Consider the following 18088-nt stretch of genomic DNA (forward strand, 5'->3'; position numbering starts at 1 on the left):
AATGAATAATGGAATTACAAAATTACCATTTTGCAATCACTAGTGTAATAATTGATTCAGGCAGGAATCATCAATCAATGCTAAAACAATTGAGTAAAGAATGCTAGGGAACAGGATAATCCCATTCAAGTATGACTCCGCCGATTACTAATTATAAAGGAGAAAATGTAACTTCACAATGGAGAGATTTGTTGAATATCACCTTAAAGCAAGTGATATATGGCATCACTGATACCAGGCCAACTCTTATACTCCAAGGAGGCATATCATCTATGGTGCTATTCCTGCAAAAAATGATCAATCAGTCTGAACCCAAATGATGAGGAATGTAACCCAGATTGTGGAACATGCTACCAAATGAATGGCATGAAAGAAAAAAAGACTGGAGACACATGACAGTCGAATACAACATGTGATTCTTGATTGCATCTTGAGACTGGGGAGAAAAAAGACTGTAAAGGACATAATTGGGAAAATTGAAGGCATTATTGTTTGTGCTAAATTTCTTGAAAGGAATAATGGTATTATAGATATATGTGGTGATGTTCTTTATTACCCAGCATTTCAGGTTAAGGATTCATGACATCTGCGAATGCTTCCCCCCCTCCAAATAACTTGTGTGTATGTACAGAAAATGATACAGAATGTCAACCGTTGTTGAATCTGTAGAGGCAAAATTTTGTGGAAGTACATTGTATTCTTCTTTCAACTTTTTCATAGATTGAAATGTTTAGAAGTAAAATACTTGGGAAAAAATAAAAGGCAAGGGCAAAAACTGTGTACTGTAAACGGTTCCATAAGACTTTGCTTCCCTTTTTTACTTTTCATTACATTACTATCTGTGCTAATATGATCCTTGACATTAAATGATATCAGAGTCCTTGTTCTGTAAAGTGTAAACCAGGGTTAATTGTTAATACAGCTATCAAATATGGAGAGGAGGGAAATGGGGATGGGGGGAAGGTGATGACAAAAATGATCCTGGCCTTTAAGACACTTTATTGGGCTCAATATTCCTCATTGATGATCTCATAATTGAGATAACCCATCAGTATTTTTAGAATGATTTCAAGAGCAGCTGTTCCTCCCAGGTAAACAATGGTATGATACGCCAGCCATCAGTTGGGAGAATACGAAACAAAGGTGTGCATACAAGGAAGTTGGGATCGGTCTGTCCCCAGTGATTCACATCTCTCTTTATTTGCAAAATATACTCATCTTTGCCCAAGACTTTCAAAAGTCTTATTGTTATTACACTGTTATCTCACAATACTAATTTAGTTCCAGGTGCAAACTGGGTTCTTTGTGTGCAGCTCTTTACAGCACTTCAGGTACAATTCCTCTTGATTTATTGACCTTTAAAAGTAAGAAAAACAAGCTACCTGCCCATACACACCCAACAGAGTGGTGAATAACCACGGTAAACACTCTGTTCCGCATTGGAGAAAAGGGGAGCACACAGAGGTCACCATTCATAGCAAATCTGAAATCCAGCTGGGCAAGAGTTGGGAGTTCTTTGATTAGATCTTAAGGTGTAAGAACAATTCTTTATGGCTCTTGGATCTGTTATATTCTACTCCTCAGAGTTATATCCTTCCTTTCCTTTTTTACTATGAAATTAACTTTTTTAAAAGTATACAATTTTTAGTGGGTTTCAGTATGCTCGTTGACCAAGTTTTACAACCCTCACTGCTATCTGATTCTGGAACATTTTCATCATCCTAAAAAAGAAACCCATTAGCAGATTAGCACTCACTCCTCCTTTACCTATCCTCCCCCAGCCTCTGGCAACCACTAAGAGGGGGTGTGGAGAGGGAAAAGGAGAAAGATTTGCCTGTTTCAGACATTTCATATAATGGAATCGTATAATGTGCAGCCCTCATTGAGCCTAATGTTTTCAAGGTTCATCCTTATAGTGTGTACCAGTTCTTCATTCCTTTTTATGATTGAATAATACTCTGTTGTATGGATATATGACTTCTTATCTATACATTCACCAGTTGATGTTCATTTGGGTTGTTTCTACTTTTTGGCTGTTACGAATAATGCTCCATGAATTTTCATGCACTCATTACGCAATAATGCTACCATGGATATTCAAACTCATTGATACGTGTTTTCAGTTTTCTTGGGTATATACCTGGGAGTGGAATTTCCTGGATCATGTGTTTACATTTTTTAAGAACTGCCAATGTGTTTTCCAAAGTGGCTACACTATTTTCACATTCTCACCTGCAGTGTTTGAGGGTTCAGATTTCTTCACATCCTCATGAGTACTTTATCTGCATTTTTTTTTTATTATAATGCTCTTTTTGGGTGTGAAATGATATCTCATTGTCGTTTTGATTTGCATTTCCCTAATGAGCAATGATGTTAAGAATCTTTTTCATGTGCTTTTTGGCCATTAGTAATGTGTTCTTTGGAGAAATATCTATTCAAATCATTTTCCATTTTGGTGGGGGGGGCATTTGGTTTTTTGTTGATTTGTAAAAGTTCTTATAAAGAATTCTTGGACGCTGAACTTTTATCAAACATTTATAAATATTAACACCCATTGTGTGGACTGTCTTTCACTTCTTGTGTCCTTTGAAGTACTTTTTAATTTTCGTCGTCTAATCTGTTTTTTTCTTTTGTTGCTTGTGTTTTTGGTGTCATATATAAGGAATTGTTGCCTTAATCCAAGGTTATAAAGATTTATGCATGTGTTTTAAGATTTTTCAGGTTTGAGTGCCTCTGTTGAGGCCTTTGATCCATTTTCAGTTAATTATTATATATTGTATGAGGTAGAGATCCAGCTTCATTTTCTGTGTAAGTATCTAGTTGTCCCAGCATCATTGAAAAGACTGTTCTTTCTCTCATCGAATTGTCTAGGTTAAAAAAAAAAAAAAAAAAAAAGAATTGTCTAGGTGCTCTTACCAAAAATCAATTAACTATAAATGTAAGGGTTTATTTTGGGGCTCAGTTCTTCCCCATTAATCTATATGTCTAATCTTTGTCTTGATTATTGCACTTGATAGTAATTTTCAAAATCAGGACATGCTGATCCTTCAATTTAGTTGTTCTCTTTTCAAGATTTTTTTTTTTTTTTCTATCTTGGATTCCTTGCATTTCCATATGAGTTTTAGATCAAGCTGCCAATTTCTATGAAAATGCCAGCTGGGATTTTGATGGGGATTGTGTTGAATCTCTTTGGGGAGTATTACCATCTTAAAATATTACATCTTCCAGTTCATGAACACAAAATATATTTCTATTTATTTAGGTTGTCTTTAAGTTTCATCATTTTTAATATAATACGTTATGAATCACTATATTGTCCACCCAATAAATTCTTGGTGCATAGTTCTTTTTAGGTGTTGCTGGGTTCTGTTTGATAGTATTTCATTTAGGATTTTTGCATCTCTTCATAATTGATAGTTTTCACTTGGCATGATAGTTTTCTTTTCATGTGATTTCTTTTGTCTATTGCTGACGTAAAATGAATTGGGAAATATTCCTTCCTCTTTCTTAGAATTTGTGAAGGATTTGGTGTTAATTTTTTTAATGTCTAATATAGAATTCACTGGTAAATCGGTCCCTGGGCCTTTCTTCATGGCAAGTTTTTTAGTTATTCAATGTTTTTACTTACTATAGGTCTATTTATGTTTTCTATTACATCTTTGAGTCAGTTTGATAATTTATATCTTTCTAGAATTTAGCCATTTCATATAGGATATCTAATTTGTTTTTTTCATTTTGAAATTTTATTATTTTTATTTTAATTACATTGTAGTTAACATACAGTATTATATGTTAGAATATTTAACTTGTTGATGTATAATTTTTTATAGTATTTTCTGATACCCTTTTGTGTTTCTTTAAGATTAGAAGTAACATCTCTTCTTTTGTTCCTGATTTTAGCAACTTAAATCTTCTCTAGTTTCTTTTCTTGGTTAGTCTAGCTAAAGGTTTGTAACTTTGTTGACTTTTCAGAGAACCAAGTTTTGATTTCATTGATCTTCTCTGTTGTTTTTCTTTAATTTTTCTGCTCTAACCTTGGGTTGTTGGTTGGAATTGCTTTTAAAAAATATGTTTTTACAGCTACAAATTGTCCTCTAAGTACTGCTTTAGCAGCATCTCATACCAATTGGTGTGTTGTATTTTCCTTTTCAGTAAACTTTTGGTATATTCTGATGTCCTTTGTTTTGGGGGGTTTTTTTGGGGGGGGGGTTGGGGGTTGTTGTTTTTAAGATTTATTTATTTATTTATTTATTTATTTATTTATTTATTCATTCATTCATTCATTCATTCATTCATGATAGACATAGAGAGAGAAAGGCAGAGACACAGGCAGAGGGAGAAGCAGGCTCCATGCCGGGAGCCTGACCCTGGACTGGATCCCAGGACTCCAGGACCACGCCCTGGGCTAAAGGCAGGTGCTAAACCGCTGAGCCACCCAGGGATCCCCTCTGATGTCCTTTGTGACTCAATCTTTTACTCCTTACATGTTTAGGAATATTTTTTTTTATTTTTACACTTGTAAATTTCCCACATTTCCTTTTTCTACTTTTTTTATTCTTTTGACTTTGGAGAACATACCTTTTATGTTTTTAATCTATTTGTTTTGTGTCCTAACGTATGGTCTGTCTTAGAGAATCCCTGTATACATTTGACAAAAATATGCATTGTGCTGTTTTGGGATGGAGTGCTGCATATGTTTGTTAGATATAATTAATTTAGTGTTATTAAAGTCTTCTATTAGTTTATATTCTTTCTGGTTTTTCTGTATATTACTGAAAATGGTTTAGGGGCACCCGGGTGCCTCAGTCAGTTAGTGCCCAACTCTTGATTTGGCTCAGGTTATGAGATTGAGCCCTGAGGTTTTCTCTCTCCCTCTCCCGATGCCCCTCCCCCACTCATGTGTTTGCGAAAGAAAGAAAGAATAAATAAATAAATAAATAAATAATAAATAAATAAACGTATTTTTTAAAGTGATTTATTGAGTAATTTCCAACTGTTAGTATTGAGTGTTTTATTTCTCTCTTTAATTCTGTTATTTCATCATGTATTTTGGGGCTGTGTTGTGAGGTATATGTATGTTTATAATTAGTATGTCTTCTTAATAGATTGAACCTTTATTGTTATAAAGTGACCTTATCTGTTTTTATTGACAATTTTTATCTTAGAATCAATTTTGCCTGATATTAGTAGAATCACCCCAGCTTCCTTTTGGTTACTGTTTACATAATGTCTTTTATTTCCCTATCCTCTTTCTTTCAACATATTTGGATATTTAAATTTAAAATGTCTCTTTTGGGACACCTGGGTGACTCGGTTGGTTAAGTATCTACGTTCTGCTCAAGTCATGATCTCGGGGTCCTGGGATCGAGCCTCATGTTGGGCTCCCTGCTCAGTAGGGAGTCTGCTTGTCCCTCTCCCTGTGCCCCTCTCCCACTCGTACTTTCTCTCTCTCTCTCTCTCAAATAAATAAGATCTTTCAAAAAAAAATTCAAATGTCTCTTTTGACAGTGTGTAGTTGGCTTGTTCTTTTTAATACATTTTGCCAATCTCTGCCTTTCCATTTACATTTAATATAATTACTGATAAGGTAAGATTTACATCTGTCATTTTGCTATTTTCAATATGTCTTATTTCTTTTTGTTTTCTCTACATTTCTATTATTACTTTCTTTTAAGGAGATATTTTCCGGTATACCATTTTAAGTCCTTTGTTCTGTCTTTTATTATATTTTTCAGATGTTTTCTTAGTTGGTTGTCCTGGGGATTACAATTAACATCCTAATAGACAACAGTCTAGTTCAAATTAATACCAATTTAATTTCAGTAGTTTAGAAAAACTTTGATCCTGTATATCTCCATTTCATTTCCCTCCTCGCTGTGTTTTGTCCTCCATACTACTACATTATCCACTGAGAGATTTATAATTATTGCTTTATCAGCTGTCTTCTAAATTAAATAGGAAAAAAGTTACAAACAAAAAATACATTTGGTCATTTATTAAAAAAATACATTTATACTGTATTTTACCTATGTAGTTACTGTACTGATGCTTATTATTTCTTTGTGTGGATTTGAGTTACTCTCCAGTGTCCTTTTATTAGGTAAGGTCTGCTTGCAGCAACTTTTCTGTTTTTATTTATTTGAGAATGTCTAAATTTCTTGTGTGTTTTTAAAGGATACTTTTGCTGAATGTAAAATTCTTAATTGACAATCTTTTTTCTTTCAGTTCCTTGAATATGTCATCTCACTGCCTTCTGGCCTTCACAGGTTCTCGTGTGATATTGGCTATTAATCTCATTGAGGATCTTGTATGTGATGAATTGAGGGGTTTTCCTTGCTGCTTTCAGGACTTGCTCTTTGTCTTTGGCTTCTGATCATTTGATTAGGATGCATCTAAATGTGGCTTTCTTTGAGTTTATCCTTCTTGGATATGTACGTAAAGGTTTTTCATCAAATTTGAGACATTGTCATTTCTTCAGCTATCCTTTGTGCCTCTTTCTCTCCTCTCTTCTAGGACAACCATTGTGAATGTTGGTGCACTTGATGATATTCCATAGATCTCTGAGACTCTTATTTTTCTTTTTTTCCTTCTTTCTCCCCTTTTGTCCCCTCCCCTTACCTACATGTGTGCCTGCTTGCCTGTCTGCCTGCCTTCTGTCCCTCCTTCCCTCCTTCCTACTCTCTCTTCCTTCTTTTCTCTCTCTCCTCAGAATGGATAATCCCAATGGGCCTATCTTCAAATTCACTGATTGATTGATTGATTTTTGCCAGTACAAATCTTTTGCTGTATCCATCATGGTGAATTTTGGATTTTAATTAGTGTACTTTTCAACTCTAGAATTTCTAGTTGGTTCTTTTAAAAAACTTTATTTTTTATTTGCTGAAATATTCTCCTGATACTTCCCTTTAGTTCTTTATACATGATTTCCTATAGCTCTTTGAACATATTTAAAATGTCTGATTAAAGTTTTTATCTGGGAAATTCAATATCTGAGCCTCTTCAGAGACATTATCTGTTGACTTTTTTCTTCCTGTATATGTGCCATACATTCTTATTTTTTTGCATTTCTTGTGATGTTTTAAAAGACTGGATATTTTAAATAATACAGTGTGACACTGGTAGAAATCAGATTATCCCCCACCTCAGGTTTTGTTGTTACTATTTGTTGTTGCTATGTTGTTTGTTTGTTTAATGACTTTTCTTATGTAATTCCATGAAGTCAGTATTCTTTGTATTGTGTAGCTATTAACATCTCTGCTTAGTTAGCTTAGTGGTAAACTACTGAATGGACAGAGATTTCCTTAAATATCTAGAACCCTAACATTGTTGGGGTTTGCCTTAGGAAGGCTTCCTCAAAAGTAGTGAGGGGGGATGGGAATAAAGCAATTTAAAACACTTTGAAACACTATACAGCTTACTATTCTTAAGGAAATTTAGCCAGTGTTCTTGAATGGATACTTCCTGTAAAGATTTGGTTAACTCCAGTGTTCTTTTGTTTAAAGGAATGACAACAATAAATAAATAAATAAATAAATAAATAAATAAATAAATATATAAATAAATAAATAAATAAATAAATAAGGAATGACACCCCACACGCAAAAAATTAAAATTTAAAATTCACATAGGTCCCACAACATATTCTCCATAACTCTGGAGATAAAAACCATCACCTTTTTGAAGCTGTTTTCCTGGTTGTTCCCCTGATTTGGTCTTAGCTCAGCCTTTCTTAATTTTAGCCTCATTTGCTATCTGTATACCTGAAATTTTTCAAAATAATCAAGATCTGGTTTCTTTTTATTTAACAGCTCTTCCTTTAGTATATCTCCCTTCCTACATTTTACTATAATTACAAGAAGAAACTGGAGGGCATCTCAATACTTTGCTTAGAAATTTCTCTAGATAAATCACCCAATTTATTAGGCACATTTTCTACTTTCCAAGTTATTGCAAACAGTGGTTATTATAAAACTTTCTACCACTATAAAATAAGTATATTCTTTCCTCTACTTTCCAATAACATTTATCTTACTGTCCTACAAATCTTCGCCCTACACATCTTATCAAAGACCACAGGTTCCTATTAACAACTTCTTCAAAGTTCTTTTTGTCTTACAATGTTAATTCACCCCAAGAGCCCACTGCTTGGTTATTTTGGGGTTTTTTTCAATATAACAACTCTTTTTATTTTTAATTAGCAAAAAAATTATTTTAGAACTAGAATATTTATGTATTCATTTATTTAAATTCAGTTTGCCAATATGTATAATACCCAGTGCTCATCTCTGCCTGGTCCTAAAACCAAATCACAATTTCAGATTTTTATTACAGCAACATCCCACTAACATGTACCAAAATTTTTAATTTATTATCATTATTATTTAGCAAATTATCCCCAAAATTTAGCAGTTTAAAATAAACATTTATTGTCTCACTTTTTCTCTGAGCTATGAATCTTATACTAGCACACTTGGATGTTTGGCTGCAGTCAGGGGATCAGCTGGGATTATGATCATCTGGGATTTCATTGATCTGGAATATCTTCTTTCAAGTTCACTCACTGGTTGTTTGCAGGGGACTTCAGTTCTTCTCCATGTGAGCCTCCCCAAAGAGCTTTTAACAGTATGACCTCCAGAGTGAGTAATAGAGTATGGGGGAGGGGGTGACAGCAAACACTAACATTCAAGAGTATCCAAGATAGAAACTGAATTCTATAACTTATCTTGGAAGTGACACGCTTCTTTAGAATGCTCTAAATCACCCATACCACCAACCAGTGCAACATGGAAGGGGCTACACAACAGACTGAAGCCAGGAGGTTGGAATCATTGAGAACTATCTTGAAACTGGCTGTTACAAAAGCTTGTTAAACATTTGAATTAGTTAAATTTAAAGAATTAAGAGGGCAAAAAACAAGTTATTTTTGTCTTCCTGGGGACAATGGACACTATTTCTATGTGGCAGCATTCTCTCTTCCAGCCAAATGTTTATTGCTTCCCTGACCTTTGGAAACATTACAATTCCTGGTCTGTATCTCTAGTTAACTCATTTGCTTTTTTATAGTTATAACAGCTTGTACACATAACCTAGAAGGCTCCCTAGCTAATCAGCATTTCCTTTGTCACTGTCTTTCTCTTTTCTTAAATACACATGTATTACCCAATATAAAAGACCAAAAACTGAGTACATGAAAAAAAATAGAGTAGCACAATGTATTCAGCTTTAAACTTAGCTTTAAACTCTAACCCTAAAATTATAACCCCAGTCAGTTGATATAAATCCATATGTTTCTATTCTTTTTTTTTTTTTTTGGTAAATTTAATTTTTTTAATATATAAGGTGACATTTGTCAATAAATTTTCAGACAGTTAAACAAAATACCAAGAAGTAAATTTAATATCTCCTATTAACACATAATACAAAGGAAAATCAGGCTTGGAAAAAGCTGGAGCAGAATATTCACAAGAAGCCTTCAAAGATGCTTGGAGGTAATAATTTAAAAATGATATAAATTGAGAGTTTATGTACAACTTGGAAATTTCTTGTTTTGGTAAGCTATGTCATTTAGGGTACATGTGCTAATACTGTCTATTCTGGACCAAAAAGTATCGCATGTACTTAGAGGTTAGGTCTTTTGTATTTTCCCAGTTAGCTAATAATTTAATATTAACCTAGTTAATATTTTTACTTATTTGCCGTTTTGTGACTTAAATAAAATATAAGTGTTCAGTCTGTATCTTAATGGCTAATGTTTACTAGACTGTTAAAATGCCAAGTATAGGAATTGCAGTATTTTACCTACAGTCTTACATAACCTTAAAATGTCCTGTGATCAAGCCCTATTATGATTTCAGAAGTTCGTTTATCATTTCCATTTTTTTGAACGGAAAAACTAAAACCTAGAGGGGATATGTAACTACCCTAAGCTCTTAAAGATGGCTAAGATTCCAACCTGTAGTTAAGTCCTTTTTTTTCCAGTACCTTTCTCTTCCCTACTGGGCTCTAAATGAAGAGTAAATGTAAAGGCTAAAGTGTTACTTTTATATTGGCCCACAGTTCCTTCTCTCAGATGTTATGTTTGCTATGTGACATCTCCAAAACAACACCCTGTAGTCAAATATATTGATACTTCTGCAAGACCATAAATAAATAGATTCATCTCAGCCTAGATCACGTTTTGTTACCAAATTTGGTAGTGGTCAAGGTGGAAGTAGTTTGTTGCCTCTCCTCACTTACAAATATCATATATTCCCAAACCATCTTGCATTTTAGAGTCTTGTATCTATAACTGTAGATGTTAGTTGGGGAACTTGCCCTCAGATTTCTAAGACATGTGCTCCAGCTAATATTTAAACCCAAAACAAAAGAGACTCAATCCTCCAGTCTCAGACAGCCCTGGATCACAGCAGGCCTATGTATATAACACTGATCGGCCTTGGTAAGAGTTGAGGTTTTTAAGGAGCAAAGAAGTATCTCTAGGTTAACTTCTGTGAGGAAAAACTGTGGAGCCTAGTCATGTTTGCATAGTCATCTTTCCCAAGTTATCAGTAGTTCTGCCTCTGATGGAACAAAATAAAAGGATTGGGGTGAGGCCAGAAGTATGGGTGAAAAAATTACCACCACCCACCCTCCCTAATACCAAAACTTCTTATCACTGTTATATACTGTGTTTACAAGTTGTCTCTCCTCATTCCATACTTCTATAAAATCATTCAGGTATTTTATCTCCTGTACAAGTTTCAAACAAAATTGTGTATCACTTCTGATCTTTATTGTAGTTGTAGCTGATCTACATGTTTTGGGGTCAAGGATTAAGACCCTCAATAATTGTATTGCCATTTTTATAGGAGGGTCTTAGTAGATGCATACTGAAATAGTTAGTAGTGAAATGTCATAATTCCACAATATACTTTCAGTGGTTCTGCAAACAAAAAAAGTTTTAAAGGTGAATGTGGGGGATCCCTGGGTGGCGTGGCAGTTTGGCGCCTGCCTTTGGCCCAGGGCGCGATCCTGAGACTCGGGATCGAATCCCACATCAGGCTCCCGGTGCAAGGAGCCTGCTTCTCCCTCTGCCTATATCTCTGCCTCTCTCTCTCTCTCTCTCTGTGTGTGTGACTCTCATAAGTAAATAAAAATTTTTTTTAAAAAAGTGAATGTGGAAGGATACTAACAATTCTTGAATCTTGGTAGAGGCTGCCTATATCACTGTATATTTCTTTATTTTTTCTTTATGATTGAAATTTTTCCAGATAAGTTGAGGAAAGGAAAATTTTTGATGATGACATTCAGGTTATTTATGGAATACACATTTGACAGAATTGAAGAATTTAATGGTAATAAGTATAAGAGTGTAGATGTTTTGTTAAATAGTTAATGTATACATTTACTTGTATATTAGCAATTGCTTAGTTATAGTTTGTTTGCATTCTAAGTGTCTCAATATCTAGTAGAATGCATTTGAATTAAAACTCTGAAAATAAGCTGGTCCACTTCTGTGTCTAATTCTTTGTATTTTAGTTTGGGACTGAAGATGTTTGGTTTTTTATTGTTGTTATTTGAAGATTTTATTTATTTATTTATTTATTTATTTATTTATTTATTTATTTATTTAAGAGAACACAAGTGCATGTGATGGGAGGGAGAGGGAGAATTTCACACTATGCATTTAGCACAGAGCACTTCTTGGGGGTCCGTCTCACAACCCTGAGATCATGACCTGAGCCAAAACCAAGAGTGGGACGCTCAACCAACTGAGCACCCGAGCACCCTGGAAAATGTTTATAAGGAATGATTAAATATGCCAAGTTTGGATTGATGTAATACTAATTAAATCTACAAGGTTTCTACTGCTAAGTCCTAGAAACCATTAGCAATGTGGACTGAACTGAAGACTTCTGAATCCATTAATTTTTAATAAAAATAAGTGTAAGTATTGGTATTTTGCATTTCTCTTTTTTAATGCCTATCATATTTATTTCTTCCCTAGATCTTCCTCAGAACTGTGATCCTAACATTCCCTTAGTTGCTCAGGAATTAATGAAAAAGATGATACGTCAGTTTGCAATTGAGTATATTTCAAAAAGTGGTAAAATTCAAGAAAATAGAAATGGTTCAATTGGACCAAGTCTAATATGTAAAAGTATCCAAATGAATCAAGCAGAAAACTCGCTTCAGGAAGAGCAGGAAGGCCCCTTAGACCTCACTGTGAATCGAATGCAAGAACAAAATACTCAGCAAGGTAAGATTTTGTGTACATGTGTGTGTAATTCATAATTTTATGTTTTAGTATTTAATATACATAAAACCTTACATTCATAAAGAAATTTATTTTAGAAGTAATATTACTTGCAATTAGCTAGCCTATGGGATGAACTAGAGAGAAGTGCTGAATTTTGTATTGTTTTTTACTTTGTTTTTGAAAGAGAATTTGAGGTGCTCTTGGTCTCTTTTCACAATTAAATATATGGTGAGAAAATCCTAACAAGCAGCTTAAAAACAAAGAATACAAATAAAGAGATGTATTTAATGAGAAATTGTTTTTAAAACATACAGCTGAGAACATTAAGCACTTGCTGTTCAGTTTTTTATACTTAGATGAAAAATAAAAAAAAATAGGTGATTTTTCTTCAATTATTTATGGGGAAATAATGGGAGAAAAAGAAAAGTTAATATATGTGATAAATATAATCATGCAACTAAGAATATAGAGATACATTTTTCATAAGAAGCCTAAATGATGAAGTCTGTGGTGGACTGATCTAATAGTTAATTGAAGAAGAGCCATGATTCACAGAGGAAAGGAAGGAAGGGCCTTTTAAGTGCTTGTGGAGGATGCCAAATAAGTGTTTGCCTGGAGAAGAGAGAACAGGTATCTTTTGTTAACACAAGTTAGGAATAGTGTTGTCAGTCCTTGAAGCCAGGAAAATACCAGCATTAGGTTTGCTTATAGAAGGAAGTGTGTGTTTGGGCTCTAATGAAGAGTACCTAGTTAATGTTTAAAGAAGATGGTCTTTTCATTGTATAACATTAAAATTGAGAGGGGATGAATTAGGGAAATGATTTTCTCTTTTTGCTTCCCTAATTTTAGGTCGTGGGAGTTTACTTATGTAGAAAGATCTGAGAAATATTAAGATAATAATTAGACAGTTTATAAGACAGAAATGTCAAAGATGACTACAATATAAGGCTTGAGGAAAAAATATATCAACACATAGAATTTTGGAAGTTAGCATGGAATTTTTAGAATTTTGCTTGGTTGTTGTTTTGTTTTGTTTTCCATGTTTCATACCCTCTTAGAGCTCTTTGTCGAAGGCAGGTCAGTGTCCTAATGAGACTAAAACATAGGCTTTCTTTAGTACCTGGCAGACTTGTGGTTACCAGCTCTGCTGCTTAATTACTCGAACAAGTAACTTCACCTGTGGGAGCTTTAAGTTTCCTCATTTATTTTTTGGCATTAATAATAATAGCAAATTCATTAAAGCAATGTGAAGATTAAATGTGAAGTAACCAACTCACAAAAGATAGTCAGACACTAGTCTCCATACTGTGTTTCTCCTTTTCCTTACTATCACCGAAGAAAGTCTTACGGTAACATTATAGTGACGATCAAGTATCTGTGTGGTCATTACACTAAATGTGGCAGAACTTTCTTTGAATAGCCCAGTGACTAGAATAATTTCTAGGATCTAGAAATTAGAGGAAAACAGATTTCAGGTCATATGAAAAAGAATGTTTTTTAAGCATCACACATTTCTCCAAGTGGAAAATGGTTGCCTTGTCATTAGAGGTATTCAAAAGCATCAGACGAGTGGTTGGAATAAGTGACATTTTAAAAGTAAATTTCCAGTCCTTAAATTCTGTGATTCTATGAATGTAAATGATAGAGCAGACCCACGTATATGTGGAAAACAAGTAATGTAAATTATTTAAATTACTGTGATATTCTCTGCAAAGTGCACAGATATGTATGTGAACAAACTTTTTGTTGTTGTTTTTTTTTTTTGTGAACAAACTTTTCATCTGAAGATTAAAAGAGTAACAATAGTAGATATAAATCTATACCTTAAATCTTGATTTTGGGGGATTACTTCTTATCTTACACAATTATAGGAATCATTTAGTCTAGTGTGGCTTATAGTGTAGAGAGCAAGGGGGAGAATGTTAATAGATTAAGCCAAAAAAAAAAAAAATAGAGACCAGATTATGAGAAAACTACACAGGAAATATTGAAGATTTTGACTTTCTTATGGCCACAGAAAACTCCTAGATTGCTTCAAGCAGAGAGTAATAAAATTAGGTTGTTTTTTGTTTTTGTTTTTTTTTTATAAAGCCTACTGCTCTGGTATAAATTGGTAGGTTTTAAGTTTGCACACTTGTACACCAAATCTTAAAAAAAAAAAAAATAGAGGATGTATCCTTTGATGCATGTGTGTGTGTATGTATACATGCCAATATCTGTACTAATGTTTCCATAAATTAAAAATTTTAAGGTTAAAATAAAGATGTTATAAACAATTTTTAAGTGTCTTGCTAATCACAACTTCACTGCTAGTATCTTATTACACACTATAAACTTTGAGAGAATTTTATTAATAATGATAGAAGGTATAAATCCACATTTCAGATGGTTTTCTTTTTTTTTTTCTTTTTAAAGATTTTATTGAGATAAAGCGAGAGACAGCATGAGCAGGAGGGAGGGGCAGAGCGAGAGGAAGAAGCAGGCTCCCCAACTGAACAGGGAGCCTGATGTGGGGTTGGATCCCAGGATCCTAGGATCATGATCTGAGCTGAAGGCAGATGCTTAACTGACTGAGCCACCCAGGAGCCCCTCAAATGTTTTTTTTTAAGAATCAAAATTTAGTGGGGGTGGGGGCACATGGGGGCTCAGTCAGTTAAACATCTGCCTTCACCTCAGGTCGTCATCTTGGGGTCCTGGGATCGAGCTGCCAAGTCAGGAGTCTGCTCCTCCCTCATCTATGCGCACATGCTCTCTCTCAGTCTCAAATAAATAAAATCTTTTTTAAAAAAGATTTAAAATTTTTGCCCTGATTATACTGCTCTTACCTATAATCATTAAAGTGCTTAAACTAGCTGTGGCAATGTTCTGCCTTTGTTTATTTGTTAGTGCTGATATCTTCCATAGTATACTCACTTATAATGTCTTAACAGTACTAACTTAAGACCATTGTTCATTTTGTGAGTTTCTTTATTCAAATTAGATGATGTAATCCATAAATCTAATAGTTAATCTAACCATTAGTAATGTGAATAACTTATGGGTAATCTAACTTATAAATCTTTAAATTATTAATCACAAATGGTTTTATAGGTAAACTTCATATAACGGTAAAGCAACAGACAATTTCTGTCTTTTCTATTCTAAAGAATAGAAAAGAGAAATATTGGTATAATCTTTATATCAAAACCAGACCAAAAAAGCAAAAGAAAAAAAGTTACAAACCAGTTTTACTTACAGACATAGGTGCAAAAAATCCTAAATATGTATTAGCAAGTTGAATATAGTGAGTATAAAAACATAGTAAATAATGACAGTGAGGCATGTATGATTCCACAGTTGAAAAACTTCTATGATTTTCCACATTGCCAAAACAGAAAAGAAACATATCATCTTGATAGAGAAAAAATTCTACAAAAGCTGACACATTTATAATAAACATTTATAATAAAAAATGTTTATCAAATTAAATGAGCACTGCCACTACCAAAAATATCACATCCTGATGATTTAAAGTAATGAACAAGACAACAGTGCACACTCTCACCAATTTATATATCACCAGACCATAAGAGGGCCTGACTTAAGTAGCATGATGAGAAAAAAAATAGAAGTATGAAATTAAGCAATAATATCTTACAAGGAAAGAATGAATAAAATTGTGGTTGCTTACAAACAATGTGGTTGTGTATGTAGAAAGTATGAAAGAATAGGTAAACTTTTAGAACTGGTAAAAAGTTCAGAAAAGGTACTGCTCACAAGATCAGTATATATCACTGCAAATCAGCAACCACCCAGCTAGACCATCCAGTTTTTTTAAAAAATCTCATCGACAGTAGCAACAAAAGCAGGAAATGCACCAAAACACCAAAAATGAAACTAATAAACTATTCCAAACCTTACGGAAAACATGATACTTTTGAAGGCTACAAAATGAGACTCTCAAAATAAGCAATTATATTTTAAATGAACGGGCAGGCTCTAAAAGATAGCATTTCATCCTTAATATGCTTATAGATTTAGTGTCATTCCAGTCAAATTCTCAGTGGGTTTATTGTGAAAAATGACCTGCCAATCCTAAAATTTATGAGCAATACTTAAAGAGCTAAGCATTAGTAAGTCGAGGTGTTTGAGGGAGTCACTCTAGACATATCAAGACTTAATGCAGTACAATTAAAACACGGTGCTATTGGCCATATACATATCAGTAGAACATATGAGCAAGCTGGAAGCTCTCCAGACATTAGTGGAATCTAGTATAAGGTAGAGATGTCATTCTATATCACTGGGAAGGATGGCCTCTTGAATAAATGGTTCCAGGGCAACTGGTTAATCATGTGGGACCAAAGGAAAAAAAAAAGATTCCTACGTCACACCACTCACAAAAGTAATTCCAGTGGGTTAAAGAGCAGCTAAATGTGAAAGGAAAAACTTAAAGAAAAGATCTAGGATTAAATCCTAACGAACTCAAAATAAGGAAGACTTTCTTAAGATGCAAGAATAACAATCTGTCCAACAATTTTGTGATTTTGACCCTATTGGGATAAGCTTAAGTATTATGAAAATCACTATGAACAGAGTGAAAATTCAAGGCTAAAATGAAGACAGTATTTATAACTGATAACACCTGGCAACCATTTATAATAAAAAATGTTTATCAAATTAAATGAGCAAATAGAAACTAACAGAACAAAACTAAAGTGAATGAGAAAAATACAACCATGTAGAAAAATAGGCAAAAACACTTGTCAGAACAGAATTAGCTATATAAACCAAGAAAAAGATACTCAAAAGAATATCCTACCCAGTCTCTGCCCCAATATAGGGTTCTTTTGGTCTATCATATAGGAGATGGTAAGTCAGTCGCTGATTGATAATAAGTACTTGCCAAAAATCTTTGAGAGCTCTGATAATTAAGCTCATATCTCTGAAACATCTGCCTTTTGTTTTATATTTTTTCTGTCTGCAACAATATTTTACTTAACAGTACTATAAAAATGTGTAGAAATTATTAACCCTAAGACCTCTCTTTTCCATGCTAATCTTTAGGGGACTTTTCCTCTCTGCAGCAATATGAGAAAATTTACTCCTTCTACTACTGCTGTAAATATTTATTGAAACTATTATGTTGGGATCCCTGGGTGGCGCAGCGGTTTGGCGCCTGCCTTTGGCCCAGGGCGCGATCCTGGAGACCCGAGATCAGGTCCCACATCGGGCTCCCAGTGCATGGAGCCTGCTTCTCCCTCTGCCTATGTCTCTGCCTCTCTCTCTCTCTCTCTCTCTCTCTCTGTGACTATCATAAATTAAAAAAAAAAAAAAAAAGAAAGAAACTATTATGTCTTTCTAAACTTCTGTTTTCCATGCAAATCTTTTCATCTTTAATTGTTTTTTCAAAGTCAATTTCCATATTCCTCATTTTCCTTTCCTTCTCTTCTACAAACTCTAGACAAGCTTAAAATGTAGTTACCCAGAGGGGAACATTCCCATTTACCTCTCCATTGTACTTTCTAACCACATATTTCAAAGAGTAGAAATATTTCTTGGTGTACTTTCATTTATACAGATTTGTATAAATACTCTGAGCCTCAGAATCTGGGAGGAAGTAAGTCATGCATTGCTTGTACTAAGGATTCTTTTTTGCCCTGGCACACTGAGTTAAAAATGTCATTCACGTGTCATTTTAAAAATTTTTTCAGTTTTAATCTAGGGCCAAACTAAAAACTTCTCCTAAATTCTAAAGTTCAGGAAGAAATACGCAACCTACAGACTTTATCATTATTGTGATACTCATGAAGATCTTACCAGTCCTATACAAAAGATCAGATGTGGGCAGAGATGAAACAGCATGTCATT

General features: G+C 33.9%; 1 protein-coding gene across 1 annotated transcript in view; it reads left to right on the top strand.

The window, feature by feature from the left end:
* Nucleotides 1-18088, top strand: part of LCORL (ligand dependent nuclear receptor corepressor like) — a 148949-nt gene that overhangs the window by 90644 nt on the left and 40217 nt on the right. The window contains 1 exon segment of the mRNA XM_041751213.1: nt 11987-12238. Coding sequence (XP_041607147.1) covers nt 11987-12238 — 252 coding nt within the window.

Source organism: Vulpes lagopus, chromosome 4 (assembly GCF_018345385.1).
Source record: "Vulpes lagopus strain Blue_001 chromosome 4, ASM1834538v1, whole genome shotgun sequence".
In the NCBI taxonomy this organism is placed as follows: Eukaryota; Metazoa; Chordata; class Mammalia; order Carnivora; family Canidae; genus Vulpes; species Vulpes lagopus.